The sequence below is a fragment of the Salvelinus sp. IW2-2015 genome, unplaced genomic scaffold (genome assembly GCF_002910315.2).
Source record: "Salvelinus sp. IW2-2015 unplaced genomic scaffold, ASM291031v2 Un_scaffold776, whole genome shotgun sequence".
Classification (NCBI taxonomy): domain Eukaryota; kingdom Metazoa; phylum Chordata; class Actinopteri; order Salmoniformes; family Salmonidae; genus Salvelinus; species Salvelinus sp. IW2-2015.
This window is the reverse complement of record NW_019942609.1, coordinates 338,120-366,058: the sequence shown is the minus strand read 5'-3', so window position 1 is coordinate 366,058 and position 27,939 is coordinate 338,120. Positions and strand designations below refer to the sequence as shown.

The window sequence follows — 27,939 nt, the reverse complement described above, 5'->3', positions numbered from 1 at the left end:
AGTCTTCTTGGGTATGACGCTACAAGCTTGGCACACCTGTATTTGGTTTCTCCCATTCTTCTCTGCAGATCCTCTCAAGCTCTGTCAGGTTGGATCGGGAGCGTCGCTGCACAGCTATTTTCAGGTCTCTCCAGAGGTGTTATATCGGGTTCAAGTCCGGGCTCTGGTTGGGCCACTCAAGTACATTCAGAGACTTGTTCCGAAGCCACTCCTGCGTTGTCTTGGCTGTGTGCTTAGCGTTGTTGACCTGTTGGAAGGTAAACATTTGCAAACTTCTTCCATTTAAGAATGATGGAGGCCACTGTGTTCTTGGTGACCTTCAAAGCTACAGAAATGTTTTGATACCCTTCCCCAGATCTGTACCTCAATAAAATCCTGTCTCGGAGCTCTACGGACAATTCCTTCAACCTCATGGCTTGGTTATTGCTCTGACGTGCACTGTCAACTGTGGGATATTAGACAGGTATGTGCCTGTCCAATCAATTGAATTGACCACAGGTGGACTCCAATCCAGGTGTAGAAACATCTCACGAATGATTAATGGGAACAGGATGCACCTGAGATCATTTTTGAGTGTTATAGAAAAGGGTCTGAAAAATTCTTTTTTTTTATTGATAATACATTTTCAAACATTTCTAAAAACCTGTTAACACTTTGTAATTTCCGGGTATTGTGTGTAGATTGGTGAGAAAACAAAAATATTTAATACATTTTAGAATAAGGCTGTAACGTGACAAAATGTTGAAAAAGTCAAGGGGTCTGAATTTTTTCTGAATGCACTGTATTTCTAGCTAGGATTCCAAGTGTGTCAACATGCACAAATCACATAATAGGGTAGACTGGGTGTCTGGCAATACCACACTGGTTGTATCCTCTGGCCATGAGAATGTACCCRTCTCTTCCCCAACCAGTACCCCAGCTGCAAAACCAATGGAGAAATTAAAGAATCCTTAGTACTGAGAGTGCGTGTACGTTTACATTAGATATGTACATGACGTGTGAATAGAACTAAAATCCATTACAACCTGGTAGTATGATTGAATTTGGAACTTTTCTTCAAAAAATAAAATATAATAGGATTATTTGGCTGGATGAGTAATGCGTAAACGGTGGCCTTTTTACAACACAAATTGTTGAAGAAAAGTGTCAAATTAAAACACACTTGCAGATTATGATGAGTTTGACTGTATTTTCTGCATCAAAAAGGTTGCCTTATGTCATTAATATTGAGTTGTTGGATGGCTTTAAACTTTCAAAGTAAACACTGACCTGTTTTTCACTATCCAGTAATCCAGGTAAGAACTACCATACCCGACAGCCAGTACAGCATGGTTAGTTCTTGTTGAACAGTCAGGCTGGTAGAGGACTCCTAAAGAAGAAACACTACAAGAGTTCATGTGCAATTCATATGTATTTATTTACAATTGAATAGAGGTAATGGTAACGCTTTACTTAAAGCATCCAGGTATAATGCATTATGCGGTTATAATGCATTGCGAGTTGTCATGATGATGATGATGACCCCTTTACATTATAATAATTCATAGTGATACGGGCTAAATAACCAGTTGAAAATGTATATATATAAAATATAATAATATAAATATATATAAATATATTATATATAAATATAATATAGAAAATGTATATATATAAAATATAATAATATAAATATATATAAATATATTATATATAAATATAATATAAATATTATAAAGACTCATACATGGTTATAACAAGTTATGCCTGGATTCTTCAAGAAAAGTGTTTGCAAACTAATTTTTGATTTTAATTTTTGTCTCTATGTGTAAAGTATGAGTTCTGTCACTGTATGACCAATCTGGGCTATAAATCTTAGCCAACAATGAAACGTTGTACTCCTCAAACTAGCTTGTTAACCATTGCCTGGTATTGGTAAGACTAGGGCTATTTTTTCTTCTTATCTATTTGTTGCTTAATGGTTCACAACTAAAACTGTAGTAATACGTTTGCAGAAGAGTCCACGCAGTAAAGTCGAACTACTACAATCTCAAAAGAGATCATCTATGACATATTTTTGGAGAGCGTACCCTTGACATGAATGTACACGTATACTTGTTCACATCTAATCATAGGTGGGACACCGAGCTCACCATCTTTGTAGAACTTGAAGGAGGGATGTGTGGCGTTCACAGACACAGCGATAGGGCCAACCTCATACAAAGTGTCTCGAAACACTTTTTCATCCAGCGAAGGAACTCTGTTGAAGCCTTTGCACCAGGCTTCCTTTGTTGCGTTCTGGTATTCACAAGGGCCCAYCTGAAAACAGTTGATTATGATAATCTCAAGCTTTACAGTGAGCTTTTCACTCATCTATTCTATGTTCTTTCCAAAATTGCCACTTTTTACAGAAATACCAGTTGGAGGATTCCTGGTTTCATGGTTATTCCCTCCTGATTCCAAGAATCTATCCAACTGGGATTTATGGAAAACCTGAGAATTTGGGAGAAAGTTACCGGAATTTTGCAACCCTAATGGTAACATATTGTATTGTACCTCTGCAGTGTAAGGATATTTCCTCTCCGACATAATCCCATGATCTGAGACGTAACTAAAACACCTCATGGCCAAGCCACCGCCACAGCCATTATTGTGATAGTCTCCACTGCAGTCCACCAGGTTCTGCTCACTCAGAGGCAACAGTTTGCCTGTCTGCTTGAACAACTGGCCCTCCAGGGCTCCGACTGCAGCAAATGCATAGCAAGATCCACAAGACCCCTAGATCAAATAAAATAGTTGTCATATCTACTGTTTTGCGTTGAAGTTATTGACTAGACGTAAATGCATAGCAAGATCCACAATGCCGCATGATAAAATACCCATTTTATTTCCCCTATTGTGCTTTGAAGTTATCCCCTAGAGGTATGGCGGCATGTTTTTACTGGTAAAGTGCTCAGGAAAAACTCCTGTCCCTACATATCATATCAGGCCACTACCTCAACAGTATCTAAGAAACATAGATACAGTTTCATCCCCTTTCTAAATGCAGAGATAGTGGCTTTTCATGTCATGTCTAATAAGTGGCACCTAGACTACCCACTCCTCTAATCCTTTCTAAATCAGTGTCTGTACAATACCCGAAAAATGAAGGGGAGAATACTAACTTCCAGTTAAGTCAAATGTTTACTTAGTCATGCATGATGTCAATGGGAGACGAAAGGAAATTTTGACTTCAGTGGAAGTTAGGATTCGCCCAAAAGTGAGAGAGAACAAATGAAAGAGGCTGCTCTTCAACCTGGTCCTTCACCGGAGTCACATATCCATATGGACGCCAGTCCCACGTCTCGGGAGCTGCTGAGAGACTGCAGTTCCACTTAGAGAGGGGGATCCCATCCAGGAGTTTCTCCTCCTCAGCAGCATTAACAGTCAACAAGGCATTGTACTCTTTATTCGTCTGGAACACAGAATTAACACTAGAATGGATCGGCATCCTAATGGATCACCATCTTAGTCAGGAAAACATTAATTCTAGAAACTGATTAAATATTGTAAAAAACAATGAATGTGTAGATACGTCTGCATTGTACTGTATCTCTGTGGTCTGGACAAAATGGGGGTAGGGGGTGTCATTCATAACCTACAATGCCTTTAGAATGTATTCAGACCCCTTGACTTTTTTCATCTTTTGTTACATTGCAGCCTTATTCTAAAACTGATTAAATAGTTGTTTTGACCTCATTAATCTACACACAATATCCCACAATGACTAAGTAAAAACAGTTTTTTTGACATTTTTGCAAATGTATTAAACATWAAAAAAAACGTAAATCACATTTACATAAGTATTCAGACCCTTTACTCAGTACTTTCTTGAAGCACCTTTGGCAGCGATTACAGCATCGAGTCTTCTTGGGTACGACGCTACAAGCTTGGCACACCTGTATTTGGGGAGTTACTCCCATTCCTCTCTGCAGATCCTCTCAAGCTCTGTCAGGATGGATGCGGAGCGTTGCTGCACAGCTATTTTCAGGTCTTTCCAGAGATGTAATATCGGGCCACTCACGGACATTCAGAGACTTGTTCCGAAGCCACTCCTGCGTTGTCTTGGCTGTGTGCTTAGGGTCGTTGTCCTGTTGGAAGGTGAACATTCGCCTCAGTCTGGAGTACTGCAAAGATGGTTGTCCTTCTGGAAGGTTCTCCCATCTCCACAGAGCACTGTCAGAGTGACCATCGGGTTCTTGGTCACCTCCCCGACCCAGATTGCTCAGTTTGGCCTGGTCGCCAGCCCTAGGAAGATTCTTGGTGGTTCCAAACGTCTTCCGTTTAAGAATTTTGGAGGCCACTGTTCTTGGGGACCTTTAATGCTGCAGCCTTCCCCAGATCTGTGCCTGAACACAATTCTGTCTCGTAACTCTATGGATAATACCATCGACCTCATGGCTTGGTTTTTGCTCTGACATGCACTGTCAACTGTGGGACCTTATATAGACAGGTGTGTGCCTTTCCAAATGATGTCCAATCAATTTAATTTACCACAGGTGGACCACAATCAAGTTGTAGAAATATCTCAAAAATGATCACTGGAAATAGGATGCACCTGAGCTCAATTTCGAGTCTCATAGCAAAGGGTCTGAATACTTATGTAAATAGTGTATTTCTGATTTTTWTTTTTTTATCAATTTGCTAAAATGTATTAAAACCTGTGTTCGCTTTGTCATTATGGGGTACTGTATGTCGCTTGTTGAGGGAAGAAAAATATTTATAAAATTTTAAAATAAGGCTGTAACGTAACAAAATGTGGAAAAGTCAAGGGTCGGAATACTTTCCGAATTAACTGTGTGTGTGTATAAAATGACTTGGTGATTAAAACCTAAATCTGGCATTCCATAGACAAGATGTGCTGTGAGTAATCCGAAATAGAGATAAGCCTGGAAGTGTTTAGAACAATCCCTTATTGTTCTAGTCATCCTGGCATCTGGGAAACTAAGCCGGGGTCAAGTTAAAACGGCACCTGGTTTAGATGAGCACCGGATGAACCCAGAATGGCTTGTAAGATCTCGGTTTCTTTATTGTCTGTTAGGCTACTCGGCCCAACAGTCAAGAGTGTTGGGTTGACTAGTCTCATTATTGCAATAATTAATCAATATTAAATGAAGATGATTGTTTGAAGAATTGAAAAAGTCTCTCTCCCCCAAAAATTCTGTAGAATCCAAGAACTTAGTGGCATCCATCAATCTTAAATGGAAGAAGTTTGGAACCACAAAGACTCTTCCTAGAGCTGGCCGCCCAGCCAAACTGAGCCATTGGGGGAGAAGGGCCTTGGTCAGGGAGGTGACCAAGAATCAGATGGTCACTATGAAAGAGCTCCAGAGTTCCTCTGTGGAGATGGGAGAACCTTCCAGAACTATCACTGTAGTACTCCACGAATCAGGCCTTTATTGTAGAGTGGCCAGACGGAAACCACTCCTCAGTAAAAGGCACATGACAGGCCGCTTGGAGTTTGCCAAAAGGCACCTAAAGACTATCAGACCATGAGAAACAAGATTCTCTGGTCTGATGAAACCAAAGATTGAACTCTTTGGCCTGAATGCCAAGCGTCACGTCTGGAGGAAACCTGCAGTGAAGCACGGCGGTGGCAGCATCATGCTGTGGGGATGTTTTTCAGTGGCAGGGACTGGGAGACTAGTCAGGAACGAGGGAAAGATGAACGAAGCCAAGTACAGAGAGAACCTTGGTGAAAACCTGCTCCAGAGCGTTCAGGACCTCAGACTGGGGCGAAGGTTCACCTTCCAACAGGACAACGACCCTAAGCACACAGCCATGACAATGCAGGAGTGGCTTCGGGATAAGTCTCTGAATGTCCGTGAGAGGCCCAGCCAGAGCCCGGATATGAACCCAATTGAACATCTCTGGAGAGACCTGAAAATAGCTGTCCAGCATCGCTACCCATCCAACCTGACACAGCTTGAGATAATCTGCAGAGAAAAATGGGAGAAACTCCCCAAAAACAGTTGCGCCAAGCTTGTAGCGTCATACCTAAGAATGCAATTTTAAGAAAATGCGATAAGAACAACAAATAATTAAAGAGCAGCAGTAAATACCTAAATACTGAAAAAACCTACACTCGATCCCTCCGATGTCAACAACTACAGACCAGTATCCCTTCTTTCTTTTCTCTCCAAAACTCTTGAACGTGCCGTCTTCGGGCCAGCCTACCCATGCTAATTCTTCTCAGAATGACTCTTGATCCAAATCAGTCAGTTTTCAAGACTAGTCATTCAACTGAGACTGCTCTTCTCTGTGTCACGGAGGCGCTCCGCACTGCTAAAGCTAACTCTCTCTCCTCTGCTCTCATCCTTCTAGACCTACGCGCTGCCTTTGATACTGTGAACCATCAGATCCTCCTCTCCACTCTCTCGAGCTGGCATTCCCGGCGCGGCCCACGCTTGGATTGCGTCCTACCGTAACAGGTCGCTCCTACCAGGTGGCGTGCGAGAATCTGTCTCCGCACACGTGCTCTCACCACTGGTGTCCCAGGCTCTGTTCTAGGCCCTCTCCTATTCTCGCTATACACACAGTCACTTGGCTCTGTCATATCCTCACATGGCCTCTCCATTCATTGCTATGCAGACGACACACAATTAATCTTCTCCTTTCCCCCCTCTGATAACCAGGTGGCGAATCAAATCTCTGCATGTCTGGCAGACATATCAGTGTGGATGACGGATCACCACCTCAAGCTGAACCTCGGCAAGACGGAGCTGCTCTTCCTCCCGGGGAAAGGACTGCCCGTCCCATGATCTCGCCATCACGGTTGACAATCCATTGTGCTCCTCCCAGAGCGCTAAGAACCTTGGCGTGATCCTGGACAACACCCTGTCGTTTCTCAACTCACATCAAGGCGGTGACCCGTTCTGTAGGTTCATGCTCTACAACATTGCAGAGTACGACCCTGCCGTCACACAGGAACGCGCAGATCCTAATCCAGGCACTTGTCATCTCCCGTCTGGATTACTGCACTCGCTGCTGGCTGCTGGCTCCCTGCCCGTGCCATATACCCCTACAACTCATCCAGAGCCGCAGGCCCGTCTGGTGTTCAACCTTCCAGTTCTCTCACGTCACCCCGCTCCTCCGCTCTCTCGCACCTGGTCCCAGTTTGAAGCTCTGCATCCGCTCTTACAAGACCATGGTGCTTGCCTACGGAGCGTGAGGGGAACGGCACCCTTTCTTCGTACCTCAGGCTCTTGATCATGGCCCTACACCCAAAACAAGGGCACAGGCGTGCATCCACTCTGGCTGTCGCCTCCCTACCTTGAGGAAGTACAGGTCCTCACTCTAGCTCAGACAGTCAAGCTGTCCCGCCTGCTGACCTGTGTCGCTCGCACCAATGGTTGGAACAAACTCCCTCACCGACGCCATGGTCCAGCGGAGTCAATACCACCTTCCCGGAGACACCTGAACCCCACCTCTTTAACTTCTCACGAGTCAGCAACCCTGATCCGGTAGCACCCCCCAACTCACCCACTGATTAGCACAGATAGCATAGCGTACAAGCAACTTGTAGCATCTAAATATCATTAAATCACAAGTCCAAGACACAGATGAAAGATACAGGTCTTGTGAATAAAGCCACCATTTCAGATTTTTAAAATGTTTTACGGGAAGACAGAATATGTAAATCTATTAGCTAACCACGTTAGCGGAGGACACGATATTTTACCAGGCAGATTCGCTAGGCGCCCACGTCCAGTTCACATGCACAACAGATATGATATAAAATCGTAAATTGGGTCTTACTATGGCTGATCTTCATCAGAATGTTGATCAAAGTGTCCTTTGTCAAGATGAGTCGTTGGTTCCGTTCAGAAATGTTCTTTCCCACTGCATTTAGCACAGGTCCGGCCGAGTGGCACGAATTCCTCAAACGTAAATACAATCCGACAACGGTACACCGAAAAACTCCCGGAAAAATTCAAATAATCTGATTAAACTATATTGAAAAACATACATTACGATGATATGGTCACATGTATCAAACAATTTCGCACAGGAGATAGTTTGCATACATAACGCCAGCAAAACAGTAAACATTTACCTATCGCAGCTCAAATCGAGGCCGATTCAGTAAACCGGAAGTTGTCGGTCACGCCAAAGAATTGGGTCCTATTTCACGTCAGTCCCAGATAAACAAAGAATTTCTCCTCTGACGTCATCTTGACAACCAGAGGAAGGAGAACGAGGTGTGTTTCTGGTCATAGGGGGCACGACCATATATAGGCAGAGCTTTGAAGCCAGCATAACACATCTTGATTTTATGTTCTTGGTCATGGAAAGTGCTGTTGAATGACTTCTGTATCACTCAGAGACAAAATTGAAACGGATTTAGAAACTAGAGATTGTCTTCTTTCCATTGGTATGATTCATATGCATATAGTAAGAGCAATGATTGAATAAGAGGCAGTTTAATCTGTAGAGCAAATAATGCTAAAGCGAAAATATTACCTCCTGTATTCTCAAGAGGTTTTAAGGAATACCTAGGATAGGATAAAGTAATCCTCCTAACCCCCCCCCGCCCCCTTAAAAGAGTTAGATGCACTATTGTAAAGTGGTTGTTCCACTGGATATCATAAGGTGAATGCACCAATTTGTAAGTCGCTCTGGATAAGAGCGTCTGCTAAATGACTTAAATGTAAATGTAAATAACAATAGCGGGGCTATATACAGGGGGTAACGGTACAGAGTCAATGTGTCAATGTGCGGGGGCACCGCTGTTGAGGTAATTGAGGTAATTATGTACATGTAGGTAGAGTTATTAAAGTGGCTTTGCATAGATAATAACAGAGAGTAGCAGCAGCCATTTGATTAGCTATTCAGGAGTCTTATGGTTTGGGGGTAGTAGCTATTTAGATGCCTCTTGGACCTAGACTTGCCGCTCCGGGACCACTTGCTGTGCGGTAGCAGAGCGAACAGTCTATGACTAGGGTGGCTGGAGTCTTTGACAATTTTTAGGGCCTTCCTCTGACACCGCCGGTATAGAGGTCCTGGATGGCAGGAAGCTTGGCCCCGGTGATGTACTGGGCCGTTCGGACTACGCTCTTGCGGTCGGAGGCCGAGCAGTTGCCATACCAGGAAGTGAGAGCCTGTAAGTAAGCATTTCACTGTAAGGTCTACACCTGTTGTATTCGGCGCACGTGACAAATAAACTTTGATTTGATTTGATGCAACCCTTCAGGATGCTCTTGATTGTGCAGCTGTAAAACCTTTTGAGGATCTGAGGACCCATGCCAAATCTTTTCAATCCGCTGAGGGGGAATAGGTTTTGTTGTGCCCTCTTCACGACTGTCTTCGTGTGCTTAGACCATGTTAGTTTGTTGGTGATGTGGACACTAAGGAACTTGAAGCTCTCAACCTGCTCCACTACAGCCCCGTCGATGAGAATGGGGGCGTACTCGGTCCTCCTTTTCCTGTAGTACACAATCATCTCCTTTGTCTTGATCACGTTGAGGGAGAGGTTGTTATCCTTGCACCACACGGTCAGTTCTCTGACCTCCTCCCTATTGGCTGTCTCATTGTTGTTGGTGATCAGGTCACCACTGTTGTGTCATCAGCCAACTTAATGATGGTTTTGGAGTCGTGCCTAGCCGTGCAATCATGAGTGAACAGGGAGTACAGGATGGGACTGACCACGCACCCCTGAGGGGTTCCCGTGTTGAGGATCAGCGTGGCGGATGTGTTGTTACCTACCCTTACCACCTGGGGGCGGCCCGTCAGAAAGTCCAGGATTCAGTTGCAGAGGGAGGTGTTTAGTCCCAGGGTTTTAGCTTAGTGATGAGCTTTGAGGGCACTATGGTGTTGAACGCTGAGCTGTAGTCAATGAATAGCATTCTCACATAGGTGTTCCTTTTGTACAGGTGGGAAAGGGCAGTGTGGAGTGCAATAGAGATTGCATCATCTGTGGATCTGTTGGTGCGGTATGCAAATTGGAGTGAGTCTAGTGTTTCTGGGATAATGGTGTTGATGTGAGCCATGACCAGCCTTTCAAAGCATTTCATGGCTACAGACGTGAGTGCTACGGGTCGGTAGTCATTTAGGCAGGTTACCTTTAGCACAGGGACTATGGTGGTCTGCTTGAAACATGTTGGTATTATAGACTCGGACAGGGAGAGGTTGAAAATGTCAGTGAAGACAAATGCCAGTTGGTTAGTGCATGCTCGGAGTACACGTCCTGGTAATCCRTCTGGCCCAGCGGCCTTGTGAATGTTGACCTGTTTAATGGTCTTACTCACATCGGCTTTGGAGAGTGTGATAACACAGTTGTCCGGAAGAGCTGATGCTCTCATGCATGTTTCAGTGTTACTTGCCTCGAAGCGAGCGCAGAAGTTATTTAGCTCGTCTGGTAGGCTCGTGTCACTAGGCAGCTCTCGGCTGTGCTTCCCTTTGTAGTCTGTAATAGTTTGCAAGCCCTGCTACATYCGACGAGCATCGGAGCCGGTGTAGTATGATTCGATCTCAGTCCTGTATTGATGCATTGCCTCTTTGAGGGTTCGTTGGAGGGCATAGCGGGATTTCTTATAAGCTTCCGGGTTAGAGTCCCGCTACTTGATAGTGGAAGCTCTACCCTTCAGCTCAGTGCGAATGTTGCCTGTAATCCATGGCTTCTGGTTGGGGTATGTACATACAGTCACTGTGGGGATGACGTCCTCGATGCACTTATTGATAAAGCCAGTGANAATGTTGCCTGTAATCCATGGCTTCTGGTTGGGGTATGTACATACAGTCACTGTGGGGATGACGTCCTCGATGCACTTATTGATAAAGCCAGTGACTGATGTGGTGTACTCCTCAATGCTATTGGAAGAATCCCGGAACATATCCCAGTCTGTGCTAGCAAAACAGTCCTGTAGTTTAGCATCTGCGTCATCTGACCACTTTTTTATAGACAGAGTCACTGGCACTTCCTGCCTTAATTTTTGCCTGTAAGCAGGAATCAGGAGGATAGAGTTATGGTCATATTTGCCAAATGGAGGGCAAGGGAGAGCTTTGTATGCATCTCTGTGTGTGGAGTAAAGGTGGTCTATCTCTGTCCAGTGTCTGTGTTCTTTTGCCTATCTTAGTCTTTTTATTGGCCAGTCTGAGATATGTATTTTTATTTGCAACGTTGCCTAGAAGGCCAGCATCCCGGAGTCACCTCTTCACTGTTGACGTTGAGACTGGTGCTTGAGGGTACTATTTAATGAAGCTGAAAGTTAAGGACTTGTGAGGCGTCTGTTTCTCAAACTAGACACTCTAATGTACTTGTCCTCTTGCTCAGTTGTGCCCCGGGGCCTTCCACTCCTCTTTCTATTCTGGTTAGAGCCAGTTTGCGCCGTTCTGTGAAGGGAGTAGTACACAGCGTTGTACGGGATCTTCAGTTTCTTTCTCACATGGAATAGCCTTCATTGCTCAGAACAAGAATAGACTGATGAGTTTCAGAAGAAAGTTATTTGTTTCTGGACATTTTTAGCATGTAATCGAACCCACAAATGCTGACGCTCCAGATACTCAACTAGTCTAAAGAAGGCCAGTTGTAATTGCTTCAGCTACAATAGTCATTTACAACAATAACAATATCTACACYRTATTTCTGATCAATTTGATGTTATCTTAATGAACAAAAAAATAYGCTTTCTTTCAAAAARCRAAGACATTTCTAAGTGACCCCAAACTTTTGAACGGTAGTGTACATGCTTAGTTATTTGTTTCTGGACATTTTTAGCCTGTAATCAAACCCACAAATGCTGATGCTCTAGATACTCAACTAGTCTGAAGAAGGCCAGTTGTAATTGCTTCAGCTACAATAGTCATTTACAACAATTTTTTTACCCCCTTTTCTCCCCAATTGTTAGTAATTRCTATCTTGTCTCATCGCTACAACTCCCGTACGGGCTCGGGAGAGACGAAGGTCGAAAGCCATGCGTCCTCCGAAACACAACCCAACCAAGCCGCACTGCTTCTTTAACACAGCGCGCCTCCAACCCGTAAGCCAGCCGCACCAATGTGTCGGAGGAAACACCGTGCACCTAGCTACCTTGGTTAGCACGCACTGCGCCCGGCCCGCCACAGGAGTCRCTGGTGCGCGATGAGACAAGGATAACCCTACTGGCCAAACCCTCCCTAACCCGGTCGCGGCCGGCTGCGACAGAGCCTGGGCGCGAACCCAGAGTCTCTGGTGGCACAGCTAGCGCTGCTAGACCACTGCGCCACCCGGGAGGCCCAAGTTTATTATTTTTAATAAATTAGTAAACATTTCTAAAAAACTGTTTTTGCTTTGTAATTATAGGGTATTGTGGGTAGATTGATGAGGGGGGGGAAATGATGTAATCAGTTTTAGAACAAGGCTGTAACGTAACAAAATGTGGAAAAAATACTTTTCTGGCCTGAATACCTTTCGAATGCACTGGATATATATTATWATTTATTTATTTCTGTGCCTGTTTTGCATGTTATTTTGGCATTAATATGTGTCACATATCAGTTTGCAAACAATGAAAATAATAATTAAGCCGCATTACAAAGATCGTCTCTTTTTTGCTTTCTTGAGTTAAGGCAGCTCCAAAATTCAGGTGTTTCAGCCTAGCTCTGGGGTTTCTGTGGTGGTGGGGCAGGCTGCAAAAATTACGAGCATAGGGGTTGCTAATGTTCTCTAATTGCGCTGTGATTTGCTCAGTGTTCTGTCACTCATGGGGACACTGCGTCAACGCAAAATCTCCAGGGAGAGCTCAAACATTCAAGCCTCTTGGGTGCTGCCATAGAGTTACATTAGAAGTGCCCATCCAAGAAAGCGTTATATCTACAGTACCACGTTATATCTACAGTACCTTTGATTGAACTGATCATTTCAACATACTACTTTCAAAATCGATGGGGTATCGTCGGACGGGGCCAGAGTGTCTCCCGACCCCTCCTGTCTCAGCCTCCAGTATTTATGCTGCAGTAGTTTGTGTCGGGGGTCTAGGGCCCAGATCTGTTATATCTGTCTTATCCAGTGTCCTGTGTGAATTTAAGTATGCTCTCTCTAATTCTTTATTTCTCTCTCTCAGAGGACCTGAGCCCTAGGACCATGCCTCAGGTCTACCTGACCTGATGACTCCTTGCTGTCCCCAGTCCACCTGGCCGTGCTGCTGCTCCAGTTTCAACTGTTCTGCCTGCGGCTATGGAACGCTGACCTGTTCACCGGACGTGCTACCTGTCCCAGACCGTCTGTTTTCAACTCTCTAGAGACAGCAGGAGTGGTAGAGATACTCTGAATGATCGGCTATGAAAAGCCAACTGACATTTACTCCTGAGGTGCTGACCTGTTGCACCCTCGACAACCACTGTGATTATTATTATTTGACCCTGCTGGTCATCTATGAACATTTGAACATCTTGGCCATGTTCTGTTATAATCTCCACCCGGCACAGCCAGAAGAGGACTGGCCACCCCTCATAGCCTGGTTCCTCTCTAGGTTTCTTCCTAGGTTCTGGCCTTTCTAGGGAGTTTTTCCAAGCCAACGTGCTACTACACCTGCATTGTTTGCTGTTTGGGATTTTAGGCTGGGTTTCTGTACAGCACTTTGAGATATCAGCTGATGTAAGAAGTGCTTCATAAATACATTTGATTTGATTTGATCATGAATCAAGCCAAATCCTTTTCAATACTTGTCATATGAAGAGAAATTATAGATAAAACGTATCCGTGCTCATCGGCCATTGGACATAAACATTTCACAACAACTTGGAAATTGCAAATTGAAGAATGAGTGGTTTGGAAGGAATCAGTGGCTAACTGCAAGCCTGCTATTCAGTGGAGTGGATTTCCAAGTCTTGGTTAAAGGGTCTCTTTTCCAAGTTTAAAAGGATAAACATTCAACATTGGCCATGTTGTCAATCCAGCATGACTTCTGCTGCTTTCAAAACAACTGGAAACTCAGAACTGGGAAATCTCAGACTTCAGTGAGTGGGAACATATTTTGAACGGTCATCCAACTCAGTATTCCAAGTTGGGGGTTCGGGCCTCTTTCTAGAGCTCCGACCTGAAGATCACTAACGTCATGATTCAAACTTGTTTTTTTCCGAGTTCCCAGTTGTCTTGAAAGCACCATAAATCCAGAGAATGAGAGACTTTGATGACAAAGTTTGATGACAAAATTTGCCCACGAAGGACCGCCACACCACCTTCCTGTTCATGTGAGAACAGCACAACAAGGTGAGTCCAAAAATGTATTGTATGTTGCTGCATAAATGATGTAATATGCCAGGGAGATATGTATACTGTAGCTAAGAAAGTAATACTATGTGTATGTTGTGTAGTAAGCTGTTAGTAGCCCATGTGCGTCACCCTAATAATTTGGTCCCCTTTCCACTCATAATTTAGCCTTCTTTTCTGACTTGGTGGTGCACATGTAGCTTATAGCCTGTTTTAGAGAAATGTCAGCATCGAATATTGTTAGACCTTTCATTGTCTACGGTTCTGACTTGGTGTACAGGGAGAATACGTCCGTCCTAGCTCTCTCAGTAATATCTTAATTTGGTATATTGAATGTGTGATTTCATGAAAGTTTAATTTATATAGTAATTTATTTGAATTTGGCGCTCTGCATTTTCACTGGATGTTGGCCAGGTGGGACGCACCGTACCACATATCCCAGAGAGGTTAAACGAATGTGGTTTCTACTGACAATTGAGATGTACAAACTATGGCATAAGGGGACGACGAGCAGATAAGAGGCAATCTGTAATTTTGATTAAAGCTATACTTGTGAATCCAGCCAACGTGTCAGATTTCAAAAATGCTTTATGGCGAAAGCAAACAATGCTATTATCTGAGGATAGCACCCCAGCTAACAATCACAGACCATCATATTTCAACCTTCCAGGCGCGACACAAAACGCAGAAATAAAGATATAATTCATGCCTTACCTTTTACGAGCTTCTTCTGTTGGCACTCCAATATGTCCCATAAACATCACAAATGGTCCTTTTGTTCGATTAATTCCATTGATATATATCCAGAATGTGCATTTATTTGGCGCGTTTGATCCAGAAAAACATCGGTTCCAACTTGCACAACGTGACTACAAAATATCAGGGTTACCTAAAGTTACCTGTACGCGTTGTCCAAACATTTCAAACTACTTTTGTAATACAACTTTAGGTATTTTTTTACGTAAATAATCAATAAAATTGAAGACGGGATGATCTATGTTCAATACCGGAGGAAAACAATGTGTAGCATGCTTTCTGGTCACGCGCCTCTAACAAACAGTACACTTCACTGGAGCCTCATTCTGAACATGGCTACTTCTTCATTTCTCAAAGGAAAAACCTCAACCAATTTTTAAAGACTGTTGACATCCAGTGGAAGTGATAGGAACTGCAGGAAGGTCCCTTAGAAATCTGGATTCCCAATGAAACATCATTGAAAAGAGAGTGACCTCAAAAAAAAGAATTCTGAATGGTTTGTCCTCGGGGTTTTGCCTGCCAAATAGTTATAGTCACAGACATGATTCAAACAGTTTTAGAAACTTCAGAGTGTTTTCTATCCAATACTAATAATAATATGCATATATTAGCATCTGGGACTGAGTAAGAGGCCGTTTACTCTGGGCACGCTTTTCCAAACGTGAAAATGCTGCCCCCTATCCTAGAGAAGTTAAGCAAGCCAGCCATATCAGTTATGTTATTTTAAAAGGCAGTAAATGAGGCAGAATGAAGTGTTTCGCTGTCAGACAAGACTCCACTGACAGCCAGATGTAACAGTATTAAGGTGTTGGGACTGCTGTTGAGACACCTTTATGTAGGCCCTAACCGTTTGCCACCATTATAGTCCAATGAATGTATTTATTAGTGTTGTGTTGTGTAGTGGCTTTGCTGGCATGCATAAACATTCTGGTGGGGAGTTTGCATCACTGAGATTTACATTCTAAAATCAATACAGCATACAGTATTTCCCACAATATTACCTAGCCTTGCTGGAGCAAACTGACATCTAATGTCATCAATGGGAGAAACAGGTAGGCCAACTATTTACCTCTGAAGTGATAACATTTCAAGTTAAGTTAAATCTCACAAACTCAGTTTTGGAAAATACTGACTTTATGACGAAAGTAATCCTACTTACACATTTTAATCAATTTTGGCACTAGAATTTATGTTTATTACTRCTATCGATGCCACATAGGCCTTTTTCAAGCAGATAAGTCATTTTTGGGGTTCAGTTCCTCTTTAATATTAAGTTGTAAAATACTGAACTTCCCCTTTATCTGGGACTTAGTAAAACAATCTGTAAAAGCTGCTCTCTTTCCTATTTATGTTTTTTATATTCTTAAATTTATGTTTCATGCTCATGCAGTTGCTGGCCCAATTAAAATTGTGGGTTGTCTTACCATGTCTCCAAACTGGTTAATTCCCAGGGTGAAAGTGTGCTTTCCTATTTCTGCCTCCAGGTTGTGTTGACGGATGAGGCCTTGGTTTGTCTCCCAGATCATCCTTCTGAAGCCCTCATCCACCTGAGAAAGACAAGCCAAAGGGCCCCACAAGTTATTGACATMATGATTAATCTCTATGGGGCAATCGTAACACAAGGGTGATATGCACATGCTAAACTTCCACTTAAGTCACATTTTCACCCAGCTAGCACACTTGGTTCCTTGGAAGTTGTGGGAACGTACATTTTTTCCCATTGGTTCTGGGAATGAAGGCATACATTTCCTGACTGGTAAAACTGAATGTTTTTTTAAGATTGAGAACAGAAGTGAACATTGTGCCTGTTCTGGGAATGTACATTTTTGGGTTGCAGAGAGGTTCTGATGTTTCACTATGATTCCCTGAAAGTTTTCCTGGGTGGTTTTATTAATGTTATGAGAACGGAAATTCGAAGTTATTTGAAGGTAATTAAATAACGTTTTGAGAACATTCTCTAAATGTGAAAGAAATGTAAAAGTTATTTGAAGGTTTTTGAATAATTTCCTTTAAACTTTCACTGAATGTTTCAATACGACTTTTAATAGCACTGCTAGCTTGGTTTGGATGAACTGTTTTGAACTCCAAGCACAGAGAGGCAACGTGGACATTTATTTGCTTAGGCATTAATCGTGCAAACACCAAAACATTTTTATTGTGGCTCGGCATCAGTGCGATTCAAACCTATGATCTCTGGTCYCTATCTATGGAATTAGTCCACTGCGCCACCAGGATGGAGGAAGCGTGCCATGTTTTTTTTAAACTCATACAAAGCTGTTCAAACAGACCCCATTTCAAAGGAACCAAGTGGCAATTAGTGGGCTCGGCCAACACACCTGAACACTTAACAAGATGTGTTGTTTTGTTGACACTGAAAACGGAATGTATATTTTTTAAATAACATTCTTAGAACGTTCTTTGAATGTTACTACAGTTTTCTTGTTGATTTTATGGACAGTTTTCTTAATGTTCTGAGAACTTTAATGGTCTGAGAACACTTTAAATAGAACCATGAGGAAATCTGCAGAAAATGTTATGGTGAAGTACTAAAATTCTCGTAGAAGACATTTTTTTCTTAACATTCTCTGACCAATTTGAGAACATTACTTTAAATAGAACCATACAGAAACCTGTAGGAAGAATTGTGCTGAAGTACTGAAATTCCCACAGAAGAACGTTGTTTCTTAACAGTCTCAGAACAATTTGAGAACATTCCCAATGTCAAACCAGTTAGATAATGTTCCAAGAACATGGGATTGGTGTCCGTAAACCAGGATGGTTGTTGCTAACGTGTGCTAATGTGACTAGAATGACATTGTAAGCAACAGCCAACTTTCCAGGACAAAGCTTAAATTATTGTTAATCTAACTGCACTGTCCAATGTATAGTAGCTACTACAGTGAAAAAATGCCATGCTATTGTTTGAGGAGAGTGCACAACAACAAAACGCTTTTATCAAGGCAACTGGTTTGATACATTGACATCTGAAGGTAAATACTGTACTTACATTCAGTAATCTTGCTCTGATTTGTCATCCTGAGGGTCCCAGAGATAAAAGGTAGCATAGTTTTGTTTGATAAAATCTATTTTTATATTAAAATGTAGGAACTGGGTTCTACAGTTTTCTGCTGTCTCTGCTTCAGGTCCTAAGCTACAGACAGTTATATTTGGGTGTCATTTTAGGCCAAAAAATGTAAAAAGGGTACGATCCTTGTGAGCTTTTAGGAAATGTTCTGTTAAAGTAAGGAAATATCAAGACAATTATTTAAGTTCCTTAAATGTGCTGAGTTTCAAAGCCAAGCAAATATCCTGCTCCATTCCCAGAACGTTGTGGGAAGGTTTTATGCAAAATAACCATAGACAGCCATGCTCTCACCAAGCTCTAAGAAACATATGGTTCTCAGAACATTATGTGCTAGCTGGGCACAAAATTTGACTTAAAGCTGCAATATGGAACTTTTTGGGTGATCCGACCAAATTCACATGGAGTTATAGATCTGTCATTCTCATTGAAAGTCTAAGAAGCTGTAGATCTGTTCTATGTGTGCTATTTCTATGCTTCGCTTTCTTGAATATCGTTTTTGCATATTTTACTTTTGGTTATGTAAACCAGCTTCAAACAGCTGAAAATACAATATTTTTGGCTATATTTCACAGAGGTTTAGATGGTACAATGATTATCTACACTATACTTGCTTGTTTTGTCAAACAAACTACCTCCCCTCCAGGACACCTACAGCACCCGATGTCAGAGGAAGGCCAAAAAGATCATCAAGGACAACAACCACCCGAGCCACTGCCGGTTCACCCCGCTACCATCCAGAAGGCGATGTCAGTACAGGTGCATCAAAGCTGGGACCGAGAGACTGAAAAACAGCTTCTATCTCAAGGCCATCAGACTGTTAAACAGCCATCACTAATACAGAGAGGCTGCTGCCTACATACAGGCTCGGAATCATTGGCCACTTTAATAAATGGATCCCTAGTCACTTTAAATAATGTTTACATATCTTACATTTCTCATCTTATGTATATACTGTATTTTATACCATCTATTGCATCTTGCCTATGTCTCTCCGTCATCACTCATCCATATATTTATATGTACATATTCTTATTCCATCCCTTTAGATTTGAGTGAATTGTTAGATAACTTGTTAAATATTACTGCACAGTCAGAACTAGAAGCACAAGCATTTCACTACACTCACATTAACATCTGGTTACCATGTATTTGGATTTGGATTTGTTTGGATTTTAAACTGAATTTAGGCAAAATATTAAAATTTTAGCAACCAGGAAATTGCAGCGTAATCTCTGCGTAGTGCATATTTAAGTACTGTGTTTGCCGTAGGCTCTAAGTAACCTTGGAATACTGTTTGCCGTGTTGGGTTTTCCACTCCTCCCAGATGCCATCCAGCTCAGTGCTCAGTGGTTGTTTGAAAGAGGACACCACTGCACACAGTGCCATTAGTATAAGTTTCACCTGCATCCCGCACACACACACACACACGCACACACAGTTAGTATTTATAGTTACATTCTCTGTCAATTGTAAATGTGAAAAGTTGCCTGAGTAATTTTTTTTTACCTTTAATAAGTACCTTGTGAAGACAGCAGAATAATGTAGCGCTGAAAAACCACATAAAGTCGTTACCTGGGTTTGAATGCTCTTGCCTCGATGTGAGAGGAAAATGAAAGCAATTTAACGGTTTATAGTTTTTATGCTTCCTCTTTACTGTATCAAGCCTACTGATGTTTCTGATGTGGGTGGTGTTATATAAGGATCATAGTAAACCTAGATCCTGTTTTTAAACATCTGTTATGAAAGAACAAGTTCCTCTTCATGAGAGTTAGTTTCAATCATCATCTCTATAAAGGTTTTTATGGTCCAGTTTGTAATATTTTCCATAGAATATGTATTATAATGATATAGGCATGTGCTTTAATTATGGGAATATACTGTATATTATGGAGGTACAGTGGGGTCCGAAATTATTGGCATCCTTGACAAAGACGAGCAAAAATCACTGTAGAAAATAAATAATTCTAATACTCAGCTATATTGTATGCAACATTTTTTTTTTTTTTTACATTATATTATTTTATACTAATACAATTGCTCAGAGAAAGAGATTTTGTTTAACAATTGATTTAAAAAAAAATCTAAATAAGAAAGGGGTAAACACGATTGACACCCCTGTTTTCAATACCTCAACTTGCAAGGAAAACACAATGGGAGGGATCTTAGACCATTTCTCCATACAGAATCCTTCCAGATCCTTGATATCCTTCGTCTGTGCTGATGGACAGCTCTCTTCAAGTCAAATCACAGGTTTTCAATGGGTTTCAAGTCCATAGACTTTTGTGGCTAATTAATAATTTCTTTGTGGATTTTGATGTGTGCTTGGGGTTATTGTCTTGCTGGAAGATCCACTTGCGGCCAAGTTTCATAACATCAAAGATCCACCACTTTATTTTACAGTAGGTATGGGGTTATTATCTGCTTATACATTCTCGTTTCAATGCCAAACCACTTATAATTCAATGCCAAACACTTATAATTCACTGTATCACAATTCCAGTGGGTCAGACGTTTACATACACTAGTTGACTGTGCCTTTAAACAGCTTGGAAAATTCCAGAAAATGATGGCATGGCTTTAGAAGCTTCTGATAGGCTAATTGACATAATTTGAGTCAATTGGAGGTGTACCTGTGGATGTATTTCAAGGCCTACCTTCAAACTCATTGCCTCTTTGCTTGACATAATGGGAAAATCTAAAGAAATCAGCCAAGACCTCACAAAAACAGTTGTAGACCTCCACAAGTCTGGTTCATCCTTGGGAGCCATTTCCAAACGCCTGAAGGTACCACGTTCATCTGTACAAACAGTNCACACACACACACACACACACACACACACACACACACACACACACACACACACACACACACAGTTAGCATTTACACTTACATTTCTCTATCATTTGTAAACGTGAATAGTTGCCTGAGTAAAAAATGTTATGGGGAATATGAAAGCAATGCAGCGGAATTTCATGATCACTAACTCTCATGAAATAGAGAACATTTGCACAAATCACAAAGCCATTTTGTTCCTGAGCATATTGATTTTATTTAGAAAAATCATTCAAAGGTAAGATTTCTACAGAGCAGATTTGGCATACAATTTCAAAGAAAATGTTACCTTTGGAGGTAGGTATATTATATATTATACAAAAAAATGTATAATAGGCTAAGGAATAAATGTAAGAATCATCACACCAAATGTGGTGAGTAACTCTGCCTACATATTACCTCGACACCGGAGCCCCGCACATTGACTCTGTACCGGTACCCCCCCTATATAGTTATTTACTGCTGCTCAATTATTTGTTATTCTGATCTCTACTTTTTTTTAAATATTTTCTTAAAACTGCGTTGTTGGTTAAGGGCTTGTAACTAAGCATTTCACGGCGAATGTGACAAATCAAATTTGATTGTTTGACTTGGAGTAGCTTGCCCTCAATTTAGGGAACCAAGCCTGAATTTAGTTTAAATCATCATCTCTATAAAAGGTTTCTATGGTCTAGCTTGTAATATTTTCCATAGAATATGTGTTATATTCATGTTTTATATTGATATAGGCATGTACTTTAATTATGCACAGAATTATTGACACCCTTGATAAAGATGAGCTATATTGTATGCTATTTGCCTGAGTAAAAAAAACTCTAAGTAGTACCTTGTGAAGACAGCAGAGTAATGTAAAGCTGTAAAACTACATAAAGTCGTTACCTGGGTTTGAATGCTCCTGCCTCGATGTGAGRGGAAAATGAAAGCAATGTAACGGTTTATAGTTTTTAGGCTTCCTCTTTACTCTAACTAGCCTATTGATATTTATAGGTAGGCGGTACATAAGGGTCATAGTTAACCAAGTTCCTGTATTTAAACATCTGTTATGAAAGAACAAGTTCCTCTTCATGAGAGTTTCATGATCATTAATTCTTAAGAAATTTGCATACAGTACATTTGCATACAGTACAAGTTTTTTTTTCTAGTCTCCCCGGTTCTGACCGTTCTGCCTGTTCTGACCCTGACCTGGTTTACGAACCTCTGCCTGCCTTCGACCTGCCTTTAGCCTGCCCCTTTGTAATAATAAATATTCTGAGAATCGAACTATCCTCCTGTGTCTGCATCTGATTCATATCCTGAGACGTGATAATAAAGTATCTGAAATTACATCAAATATTATTTAAATCCAGGTCTGCAAGGTACTAGGGACGCACACACATACATTTCAATGTTAAATGTTTCTCCCCAACACTTTTGTCTAGTGATGTCATAATTTATTGCCCAATTAGATTGTRTAGAAATGTATGAAATGAGCTTTGAATGGCAATTTGGCAAAAGAGATTTGAATAGCAATGGGGGTGGTCCCCCAAAACCCTTGTCTGATGTTGCTCCCCACATTTTAAATACAAGTTTTGTAGGAATGCTAAGGGCCTTTTAGATCACAATGAAAAAGGTTACATGGGTATGGAAGTCCTAGATCAGCCCTTCAAGCTGAACAGAGTAAAACAGAATGGGGCTTTCTGTCTTTTCATTCTAAAGTTCTCACGTTTTAGGAAAGACCCAGATGCAGACAATGTCGAAGCAACAAAAGTGTATTACTAGAACAGGGGGCAGGCAAAACGACAGGTCAAGGGCAGGCAGAGGTCAGTAATCCCAATCAGAGTCCAAAAGGTACAAAACGGCAGGCAGTTTCAGGGTCGGTGCAGGCAGAGATCAATAATCCCGTGTGGTGGGACAAGGTACAGTACGGCAGGCAGGCTCAGGGTCAGCACAGGCAGAATGGTCAAAACTGGGGAAACCTAGAAAACAGGAACTTTAGAAAAGACAGGATCAAGGGGRAAAACGCTGGTAGGCTTGACGAACAAAACGTCACATTCGCAGGTATAAATACACAGGGGATAATGAGGGGAGATGGGAGACACCTGGTGGGGGGTGGAGACAAGCACAAAGACAGGTGAAACACATCAGGGAGTGGCAAAAGTACATGTAAGATGAATGTTATGTTTCAATTCCCTCTCTAATCCCCCACCTGCTGAAAGCACTGCAGTCAAAGAGCTAATAGAACTCATTATAAACCCATGAATGTTCCAGTAACTCACACATTGTCTTTGCCCAAAAGGCGCTATCCCTCTATTATTTACGTCTTTCTAGCTCGTAACTGTAATTCAGCAATAAATCAAAATAAGTATGTAAAACCTGACATTTTTTCACACAAGACAAAACGGTTACTTTCATTGTCTCGTCCCTTGCATCCAGGCTAAGAAATCAATTTCAATCTCCATAAAATGTTGGTTTGTTTAGCGGTAAACCGATTAGAGTTTGATGTTATAGTTTCTATCCTTAGACCAATATACATCCCCTCTAAAAGAAATAAAAAAATGTGCGTGTGTGTGTCTGTGTGTGTGTGTGTGTGTGTGTGTGAGTAATGCTACACGCACAGTGCGGATACAGTCTTTGGGGATTCGCTAACTCATGTGTTCCAGTTTATTATGTTACTGACACTATTTAAAGTCGTTGTAGGCCATAAACAGGTTTATGTTACACATTTTTCACAGATCCCAAATTATTTTGACAAGGAGTCTTCAATGTGTCAACACTACATCATTTTTCAAAAAATGTTACGGTCGCTTTACCTTTCAAAAGAACAGCCGACTCCCATAAGACACAATAATTGTCAGAAGAAATAAAATCAAGATACAAGGATTTCAAATACAGTATAAACATTTTGTCTGGCATTTCTGAAACACGTATCAGGGACAATGMAATATCAAACAATTTATACAAATGTTGGAAGAATGTCGACACAACACTCAATTACACTAAGTATGACATTGCCCTGGACAATTCAGTCGGYATTGATAACTTTAACCAGTCTGTTCATCTTTTATCTTATCCAAAAGGGCCTCCTCCATCAACTCCTTGGCCTTCCGGTTGTCAAAAAGCTTTCTGTATGTACCAGGTCTTCCCCTTAGGAAGTGCTTTGGACTCTTATGTGAAAAAGTGTGTGTATATACAGCATGAGACTCTGAGCACACAACCAGGTAAGAAGGACAGTTCCGGTGTTCTGGAGCAAGGCGGGTAATTGCCTCTCGGCTCCAAAAGATGACATYCTTCTTCTTCACGCTTCAGTGAGTTTTGCCTGCCTGCGCTTTTCCCGCAGCTGCACAGGTCATCTGAAAACCCTCCCACGGTGCATGGGACCCTTCGTTTCGTCCGTTTCCTCGCAGTCTGCACAGGTTACTTTAATGGATGCGGAMGGCCCTTGACACTACGTGGTTTTATTTGTGTTTGGATTGGCTTCGTGTTTAGACTGTGAAGATGAGAGGTGAGAGAGCCTCATTCTACTAAGATCCATCTGCTGTTGTGGGAAAACATTACCTGAACCTTCTTGGTGAGATGGTGGTAACGCAGTCATAAGCATGTCATAACAGATGTTTAAGCAGTTATATACTCTTACAAAAAAAAGGTTCTAAAAGGGTTATTCGGCTGTCCCCATAGGAGAAGGCAGGACCCTTTCTGGTTCCAGGTATAACCCTTTTGGGTTGCATGTAGAACCCTCTGTGGAAAGGGTTCTGCCAGGGCAGGGAGCATTGAGGTAGTATCCTAAACTCTGGGGCTCCAGTTAGAAGTTGCCATTTGTGACTCACCACCTGGATTCGGTCTTATGTAGCAAAATGTGAAATGGTGTTTTTTTACATTGGATAAAAGTAGAGACTCAGAGCTACAAAATGGTATATCATACACTGCATTTGAGGAACAATGGGCACTTTTGAGAAAATCACCTTTGAATGTTTTGGTATCTAGTGAAGAGCTTTTCTTTGTCTACACCCACTCAACATCGTTCACATCCTCTTAAGGGTCTTTTTAAAAATGGCGGGTGGGGAAGCGAAACTATTGTGTGATAGTGAGAAGGAGAGATGTTGTGTGGGAAAATTGCTTTTTTCACTCGATCTGTCCAACTTATCACCTTATCGCCTCTAAAATGTAAATAAAACACTATAAAGAGTTTATATAATGTGTCATTACATACCTATTTGAAGGTTTGTGTCAAATTTGAATCAGGGTTTTAGGGCGGTGCTAAAGTGATCTTAGAAGTAAATAGCGACATTGAGAATGATGATCGCATGCAATGATGACGCAAAAAATGACTAGGTATCCCCCCCCCTACCCCCGTCACTGTCCATTTCTTGTTTTTAAACGATGAGAGAAGTGCTACACCTGGTGGAGAGAGATTGTAAAACAGAAATAGTAGCTTTATGCGTGCTGTACGTTACTGCATGACACGTCATGATGTAACGAAGGGTCCGTTTTTTCAACTATTCTCCAATAYTATAGAGCCATTACCATGTCGATCAACGCTTGAATAGAAACGTAGTTCAYACCCCCGATTTTTAAGTCAACACAGTTTCCACAGTTCCATTCGTTTTCTTTGTAGCCTCGTTTGAATGTTGCGGTTGCGCACATTTGTATGGAATGGGGTGAGTTTACGTTAATATCTGAGAATGTAGCTAGCCAACGCTAGACTATCTTACCTGTATACATCAACATGCGTCATGGATGTGTCTCCCTGTCAGGAATGTCATAACACGGTTGCCCTTAGTTTTGAAGATGTAATCTGGAAACAAGTGTTTTCTTCATCTCTTTAGCTATCATACTCTAATTCCACTGATTTCAAAACTTGATCCTCCAGAAAATGGAGAGCAACACTTMTGCAGCTCCACTACACAATAAAAATGTTTTAAAGCCGCATTCGACATGATTACCAACAYAGACTGACAAGCTCAAATAGACAGACGCCTTCAATATGGCAGACCAATCCGAACTCCTCTCTCGGCATGTCCAGCCCACTCATTATCTCAGTCAATCATGGCTAGTGGGAAGATGGTAACTTTTTCTGTGGCTTAACCAACAAGGCTCGTCATTTAACAATTTTATTCGTATTTACAGATGGCATACAAGTTTGTTATTAAGGCACATGAAAGTTAACATGTTCGAGAAGGCATTTCCGCCAAAAAAACGCATTTTGATAAAAAATATATATTTTACATTCAAACGGCTCTCCTGTGAAGTTGTGACTTGCGACATATGCCTAGTTTCCTGAATCGGGTCACATTTGGCACAGATCTAGAATCGGCTAACCCTCCCCAAATCCTAACCTTAACATTCTTCGGGAAATAAGCTAAACTGACCTTAGATCAGCTTCCAGGGCTAACAGCAAAGGACGAAAGCATGTCAGGGCAAGAACACTACACTTCAAAGTACCAGGGAACACAAAAGTTAGAGAGGGGTAGAGTTTTTAGAAAGTCCTGATAAAAAATAACACAACCATCTATTTGAATTTGCAACATGAATCAGTCATTTTGTTACAACACATAGTAAAAGATAGTGGGGCTCCTTTTAATGTTATTATTTTGTAGCAAATGAGCAATTTCATTTGGTCTATCAAGTTCTGATGTCTTAAAATGTATCAAATATTCTGAGCTTGAATAAAATAAATGTAAATGCACTTGAAGGATTGGCCCGGAAGCAATGAAAAATGTTTTTGGGGGGTCAATAGAACCAGAAATAAGTTATTTTGAGATTACAGTCGCTGTTAAAGGAGACATCATGTATGCCCAGTCATTGTACTGTAATTATACAGTTGATCACACTGCTGTATAAATAGCTGGGGACTGCGTGCATGATGGTCGACCGTTGTTTTCAACATAATCTACTAACGTTCACATACACCGATTCATGAACCATCTATATCCGGGTTGCATCCGGTTTACACGGCCCAAATTCACATTTGCACTTGCACTCAGTGCGCACGGGCAGCAGAGCAAGCAGCGACGACGTCATCAAGACATCCAAAAACATGGCAGACATTAGATTATTGTAAAATTGAAATAGCTTCAGCCGTGAGTGATGAAAAAGAAATCGGCCTCAGCACCAATTCTTCCAATGATTCAATGGATGTTTTATGTACAACGGTGATGAGTAAAGTGTTTTATTAATAATTTTAAAATAGGATTTCTCTATGTGGCCGTCTATGGATATTGTATTTCTGGGATGGGCGTCAGTTAAACTCCAGTACCGAAGCAAGGCAGTAGGAGCAGTTGAAACCGTGCTTCTAGACCGCTTCCTGGCCCCTTGGCTGATCAAGATGAATCATGATATATCTGAGGACTGTAATAGCGAATATTATAATAACGTTTTTTTAAATCTTTGTTTCACCAATGGGTTTTGAGGGTTTATGAATTATTGATAGCTTCCTTGTGAATTCAAATGCTTTATAGTGCAAATTATAGTGCCTTTTTAACATGACACGACATTCTTATGATCTCATAGTCAAAGGCTATAGTCGAAGTGTTAATGTCTTACAAAATGTACATAGAAGTATAAATACATATGACTTGACGAGAGGAATAACTACATTTAATTCTTAATGCTTCAACTTTTACTGTGTTCTCCCTCATAAGGTAGTATTTTCCCCTGAACACTCAATCCTAAATGGCTGCCAATTCTGTCACCAAGGTCCAGAGCATTATCCAGCACCTTCCCCTGACCCCTACCTCCCTCCCAGATTCTCTCCTAATCCACTAAATTCTTTCCTCAGCTCACCCTTCCTAACCCAACATGTAATAATTACTCATTTCTACCCACCCCTCTTATGCAATGCATATTGAATTAAAGCCCGTCTTCAAACCTCCCTCTCCCTCAACCCTAAAGACCATCATTTAGGAGCCTGCTGAGTCATTGATTGGATTGTGTAGGGGTCTCCGAGCAAATTAGACTGTACCAACCCGCCACAGTTATAAAATGGCCAACCGCGTGACAGGACATCCTCTCATTGATTTTGCTCTGTCGTGGTCGTTGCCTCAGTACTTTACACTGATGATCGTATCAGCACAGATCAAACAT

The 27,939-nt window shown here is 41.5% G+C and overlaps 1 protein-coding gene across 1 annotated transcript; it reads right to left on the bottom strand.

Annotated features, from left to right (window-relative positions):
• Positions 1-626: 626 nt before the first annotated feature.
• LOC112068871 (procathepsin L) lies at positions 627-19,454 on the bottom strand. Its single transcript, XM_024136091.2, has 7 exons — positions 19,329-19,454; positions 16,387-16,509; positions 3,275-3,433; positions 2,536-2,757; positions 2,133-2,298; positions 1,270-1,369; positions 627-919 (listed from the first exon to the last, which is right to left on the bottom strand). The coding sequence occupies exons 1-7, from the start codon at positions 19,452-19,454 to the stop codon at positions 823-825; spliced, it is 993 nt and encodes a 330-aa protein (XP_023991859.1). The 3' UTR covers positions 627-822.
• Between the last annotated feature and the right edge of the window lie 8,485 nt (positions 19,455-27,939).